Below are 6,000 nucleotides of genomic sequence, written 5' to 3'. Positions count from 1 at the left end.
ATAAATGTAATCAGGACACCAAACATGAAGATGTTTTCAGTTTTTCACATAAAAGAAAGGCAGAAACAGCACTCTCCTTATCTTGCTGGGTGATCATGTTTTGACATTGCCAAAACGTCCAACATTAGGTAAGAAAGAAATTTCAACGTATTCTCTAGTGGGAAGGCCCGAGGTGCCTGAAGACGTCCCCGCTGCAGTACCGAGGGGTGGGGGGACCCTGTTCCTGTCAGGACGCGTTGAGCCAGCCCTGCGCCGGGCTCCCTGCAGCGCTGCAGCAACCAACCCACCGCCCCTTACACACACCGACGAGCAGCGCTTCCGCGTTTCATCCTCGCGTGCGGACATTTTTATTAAGTGTGTGTATATATACACTTCCACACGCGGAGAGCAGTGCCCCGTCAGGAGTCCGCGCCCGGCCTGTCACCTGCCCGGCCCGCCATCTTCCCGCCGCCCGGTGTTTACCACAGCGGCGCCGCCCGCCGGCCCGGCCCCGCGGGGAGCCCTTCGCTCCGCCTCGGTCACGGCCACCGCAGGGACCCTCCCCCCCCCGGCCACTTTCCACGGCTTCGGGCTTCCCACCCGAGGGGGGAACCCCTCTTCCTCCAGGCGTTTCAGTAGGACGCTTCATGAGGAGGCGACAATCCATCGCCAGCCCCGCAGCCCTCCCCCGCGGCGGGCCGCCGAGCGCGGGGGACGCGGCGCTGGCGCGACTACAGGTTCCGGCATGCCGTAGCGCCGGCCGCTGCCTCCCGGCCCCGGAGCTGTAGGCACCCACCGCCGCCCCATTGTACTCCAGCCAGAGGAAAGCGCACTTCGCTCCGCTCCCCTCCCCCCCCGCCTTCCAAGTGGTCCCTTCCAGAGCTCCATTCGGCGCCCTTCGGAAGGTCCCATCCGCGGGAAACGGGAGGGGCTAGCAGAGCGGGGCGAGGCAAGAGCCCAGCGAAGTTCTCCCTCGAGGCTGGCCTAGCCGGTAATTAGCGTGCGTGGTCACCAATACGACGAGGCGGCCGTCAGAGGATCCAATGGGCGCGAAGCGGGGGCGGGCTGGTTCCCGCGGAGGGGCGGGCGTAGGAAACGCCGGAGGAGCGGGAGTCGCGCCTGCGCGGGGGGAGGAGGTGGGGACTTCGTCGTGTCCCTGTGTCGGCGGCGGCGTCCAGGGAGGGTCGGGCGGAGGGAGGGGAGGATGGAGCGGGCGGCCGAGCGGCCGTGAGCGGGGTGGGGAGCCGCGCCGCGCCAGCAGGCCGCGGGGCAGGCCCGGGGGGTGGGAGAGGCGAGGCGAGACAGGGAAGGGAAGGCAGCCGGGTGACGGGCTCGTGCGGCGGAGGGGGCTCGAGGCGGAGAGCGGGCGGGCGGCCGGGGCTGGGGCTCCCGCTCCGCAGGGCGGCCGGCGGGGCAGGATGAGCCAGGAGGAGATCCTGAGGAAATTCATTAAGCGAGTCCAGGCCATGAAGGACACGGACCACAATGGGGAGGACAACTTCGCCAGCGACTTCATGGTGAGGGGCGGCGGCGCGGCGGGGTCGGGAGGGGGGGCGGGCAGGGTTTCTGCCTCCCCTCGGGGCGGGGGGGTGGTCCCGCCGGGGGGGGGGGGGGGGCGAGGTGCCGGGCTGCCCCCGCAGCCCCTTCCCCATCCCTCTGCGAGCAGGGGGGCGTCGGGGGAAGCATCGCTTCCCTGGGAGTGACCTGCTATTGTGTAGCCCCGAAGCTCGGCCGGCCCCCCCGTACCCCCCACCGCTTTTTGATTTCGGGGGGGGGGGGGGGGGAAGTGGCCTCCTTAATTTAGCCGCCTTCTTGCCCCCACCCCTCGGGAAGGTTTGTCACCGCAGCCCCCTGTCCCGGCCCTCCTCTGCTCTTGAGGAGATGGTAGGTGATCGGCTGTTGCAAAATTAAACGGGAGCCTCCTCCCCCCACGTCCCCGTCCCCCCCCCCCTTCCTTCCCTGAGCAGATAAAGGGGACAGAGGCGTCTCGGGGAGGGCTGTTAGCTCTTCCTCTCCCTTAACAGCCCCTTTTCTCGCAGGGTTGCCATGTATAATGTCATCTGGGGATAGTCGGGCACTCCTTCTCTCCTTTCCCCCTTTATCTGCCCCTGTAGCCGCCTGCTTGCGATTTCTCTTCTTTCCGAGGAGATGTGTTAAATGTATTGAATAGTCCTTGGAGGAATATTCATCTTCCCTTCCCTAACATCTCTCTTTGCTCCCCCATCCCCCATCGCAGCCCTGCCTGTATCCCTCGTCTTTCTTCCTTCCAGATCAGTTCACCGTCAGCCTTTGGTTAACGTGTGTGTGCTCGGGGGGAGAATTTATTGGCGAATTAGCTCTTTTCCTGGTTTATTTTAGCTGTTTAATCGGGCTGTTAAAATGTTTGAGGAGATTTATCTTTTGAATAGATGGTCTGAGCTGTGAACAATAATTTTGATCGGGCAGATGTCGCTGGCACTTTTCAATATTGTTTAAACACTTAATATCAAAATACGTTTTGGCCCACAGAAGAGCTGAAGATGAGCAGGTTAGCGACCTCAGTATACGTGTATCTTTGTAGCTTGTTTTATTATCTGGCGCTACTTGGGATTAAAACCACATCATTAGCCCTTTAAGCTGTCAGTCTTTGCTAGTCATCTGGGAACAAAAAAAACCCCAAACCTCAATGTAGATGTAGCATCAGGGATTGTCTGAAATGTGGGGAGGAGGCCGCGGATGTTGCGCAAGGCAGAGGGGCGTTGGGAGTGCTGGCAGGTCCAGGGGTGGAAGAGGAAGTGGAGTGGACTTTGGGAAGTAACGAGTTCATCCAGGGTGGGGTGGGAGCCCGTGGGAAATCAGCCACGCTCTTTGGGCAGGATTTTGCAAATACTGAAAGTATGCTGCCGAAACATCTGAGCGTGTGGGAAAGGAAGAGAGAAATCTGTAAAATGAAGAACGGCATTGGAGCGATACGACAATTCTAAATCTGTTAACGCTGAATAAAGGTTAAATACTTTGACAGAAACATTTCATTAAGTGATAGTTTTGTCAATTTATGTTTAATAGCAATTATATTGCTATCTTGTATGGACGAGTCAGTCTTGTTCACGTAAACTATATGTACTTTGCAGAAAGGGTGTCCTAGACTAGTGGAAAATGTGGGATTATTTTAATGTCCTTTATGCTATATACTTTGTACTAGACCTCCTAACTGACTTCTACCATTTCATATCTGATAAATAGCCTAATGTTTTAGCTTTGTTATAGTTGAATAGTGTACAATAGTTTTGCCATCCTTTCTTCTAAGTAGTGGCACCCCTGTATGGAAAAATAGCTTTTCTTTCAATTTCTCTATTTGACAGCTTATTGTTTCTATAGCTTTCAACTGAATAGTCAGTAAGCTTTCCCATTGCTTTCATACAGCAGCAAGCAAAGAGAATGCTACTAAAAATGGGAAAATAGGACTGAAGGAACTAATTGGCAAGGCTTTTCAGGAGAAAGATATATTACCTGAAACAGTGTTAAATGCTTTGGAAAGAACTGTGTTCAAAATTTCTTTTGTCCTCTTAACACTTTCTATTTCAAACTTTTGGACTTGATTTTTGCATAATAAATTATAGGAAACCCAGGAAACTGGGATGCTGATCTTTGGCCTTAATATTCACATTTGAGTCAGTAGTCACCTCTGTGTAGTAAAGCAGATATAGATTAGTGTGATGACAAGACTCATAATTACTGGGGTTTTTTTGTGGTTTTTTTTTTTTTTTTTTTACTATGAACATGTTGGGATATTTTGTTGGTTTTTTGGATATGTGTTTTGGTGTGTTGGTGTTGGGTTTTTTTTTTGACAGAGCCATGCTTAGATGCTCTTTAAAATGATTGAAAAGGGAGAAGAGAGAGGTGTGAAGGGGGTAAAAAGCTTCAGTATTCTGTTTTCTTTAAGACTTAGTAGAGAGGTTTTGGGGGGGGAGGAAGTTGTATTTTCTCATTTAAGTGCAGGATGTACTTTTGCTGCTAAGCAGTGGCAAATTTGTGGAATAGAAATTGCTGTTACTCATCGCTTTGTTTCCAAGTCAAAATGGAATATAAAATAGGAGTGGAATAATGGGTGAATGCAATTGAAAACATTTCTTTATTTTCACATCTTTATTGCCTTTGGATGTGTTGAGTAATAGGCTTACAGAATTATATTTAGGCCTGAGTGAATGAACTAAAAGTACTTGATAGGTGCCAGGGAGTGCTGGAAGAGGGTGGAAAAGCTAGAGTTATGTGCAGGTAGACTGATTGGTCTGGCTGAATGTTACTGAAAGTCCATAGTGTAGATGACTAAGACTGCTATTTAATAATGCCATTGACATACCTGAAAACATGTTCCACTTGGAAGGTGGAAAGTTGATTATTTCCTCCCCTGCCACTTACAAAATAAATTGTATAATCTGGGCACCAAGAGCAAGCTTGTTACTGGAAATCAAATATATTTAATTTTAATTAGTTTGCACTAGAAAGTAAGCAGGACTTATTAGTAGATTACTTCAGTACTATGGGTGTGCACAATTAGGTTTAAATGAAGTGGATAGTTTGAAAACAGTATAGGCTTGTCTGTGTGTTTTGCCAATAAGCATGTATCTGTGGATATAGGGGCAAATGGGTTTTTTCCTAAAATAATGTAGGTTAGGATTTTACTGGTATAGTTACAATACATTCAAGAGCATAGTTTTTCCTTGTTTTCTGCTGACGTTGCTGTTTGGGCAAAAGGAAGTAAGTATAGATTGCTTCCTCTTGGTGTTTCATGTTGTGTGAATACAGCCAGCATGGTCTAGATTCTGATTTTCTATAATGAACATGTGTTTTACATCAAACAAGGGCTGGAAGTCAAAGCTCTATATGACGGCAAAGAAAACAGTTTTTCTAGATTCTAGACAGACCTCAGTAAATTTTTTTTGCTGATTTTTTCATTTAATTTGTCCACAAATAACACATTTTTGTTTTCTTGTGCAATAGTCTCGAAAAAAGCATTCTGATACTCTCATTTCTATCGTTTGTCTGATACAGATTGCCATTGTTATAGGAGAACTGAAATATGAATGGTGTAAAGCTTTACCATAACATCAGATGTTTCAAATGTTTTGTGGTATATGACAATCTTGCTTAATCTTTTGGGTTATATCTCTCGCTAATCTGTTGCCATGGAACACAGAGGATGGATGAAAGTGTTGGTGGTTTTTGCAGTGGATACTGTGTAGGGGACCCTCAGCTGTTTTCTGGAGGGAGTGATGTCAATATGATCCTCTTAGATCATCAGTCTAAATAATCCTCATTTTTAACAACTTTGCAAGGAGTTACTAGGTACCTACATCTGGTCTCAGATCTTTTTATACCTTTCATTCAAGAGGACACTGGTAACTAACTCAACTGAATATTGTGTATCTGTGTTCTGGTCATCTAAGCTGAAACTCTTAGGTTTGGAGATGGTAAAGAACTTGATGTGCTGTTTTCTAAAGTATGAATGGGGGCTTGAAGGGGTCATTGATTTGAAACAGGTAAAAAGGTGGTTTCTATGCTTTTAACCTCTTGATGGTTTTATTTTAAAAATTTTTATTTTTAATTGCTTCTACCTCATCGTTTTGTGAAAATCCTATTTAAATAAAGGGGAGGTGGTGTGTGCTTGACTTCTAAGGATAAAAGCTAAGCTGATCATAAGCAGTGCTATGCCAGATGTTATAAAACTTTCCTTCCCTGGTTGTGTGTTTTTGTTTTGGTTTTTTTTTTCAGGAAAGTGCGTCTTTTCTAAAATGCTTAAGACTACTAAAAATAAATTAACAATCTAGACTATTCTAAATCTGATCAAGACTACTAAGATACATAGTGAAAGTCTGTGTACTAATGGCAATTGTGATGTTGATTTTGTTCTAATTCCTGTACATTCTGAAATAGCATTAAAAATATCACAAATACTATATTCAGCCATAGCACTTGGGAAACACCCTTCTTAAAAGCTCATCTGTGTATTAATGTGCATTTATGTAAATGTTTCTGGTTCAA

At 47.7% G+C, this 6,000-nt stretch overlaps 1 protein-coding gene across 1 annotated transcript in view; it reads left to right on the top strand.

The window, feature by feature from the left end:
- Nucleotides 1-1,190: 1,190 nt before the first annotated feature.
- Nucleotides 1,191-6,000, top strand: part of PTPN12 (protein tyrosine phosphatase non-receptor type 12) — an 83,359-nt gene continuing 78,549 nt past the window's right edge. The window contains exon 1 of the mRNA XM_030014755.2: nucleotides 1,191-1,496. Coding sequence (XP_029870615.1) covers nucleotides 1,398-1,496 — 99 coding nt within the window. The 5' untranslated portion in view covers nucleotides 1,191-1,397. The remainder of the gene's footprint in view (nucleotides 1,497-6,000) is intronic.

Source organism: Aquila chrysaetos, chromosome 5 (assembly GCF_900496995.4).
Source record: "Aquila chrysaetos chrysaetos chromosome 5, bAquChr1.4, whole genome shotgun sequence".
Classification (NCBI taxonomy): Eukaryota; Metazoa; Chordata; class Aves; order Accipitriformes; family Accipitridae; genus Aquila; species Aquila chrysaetos.
Note: the sequence above shows the minus strand (reverse complement) of the source record. Positions and strands in the feature narration are given on the sequence as shown.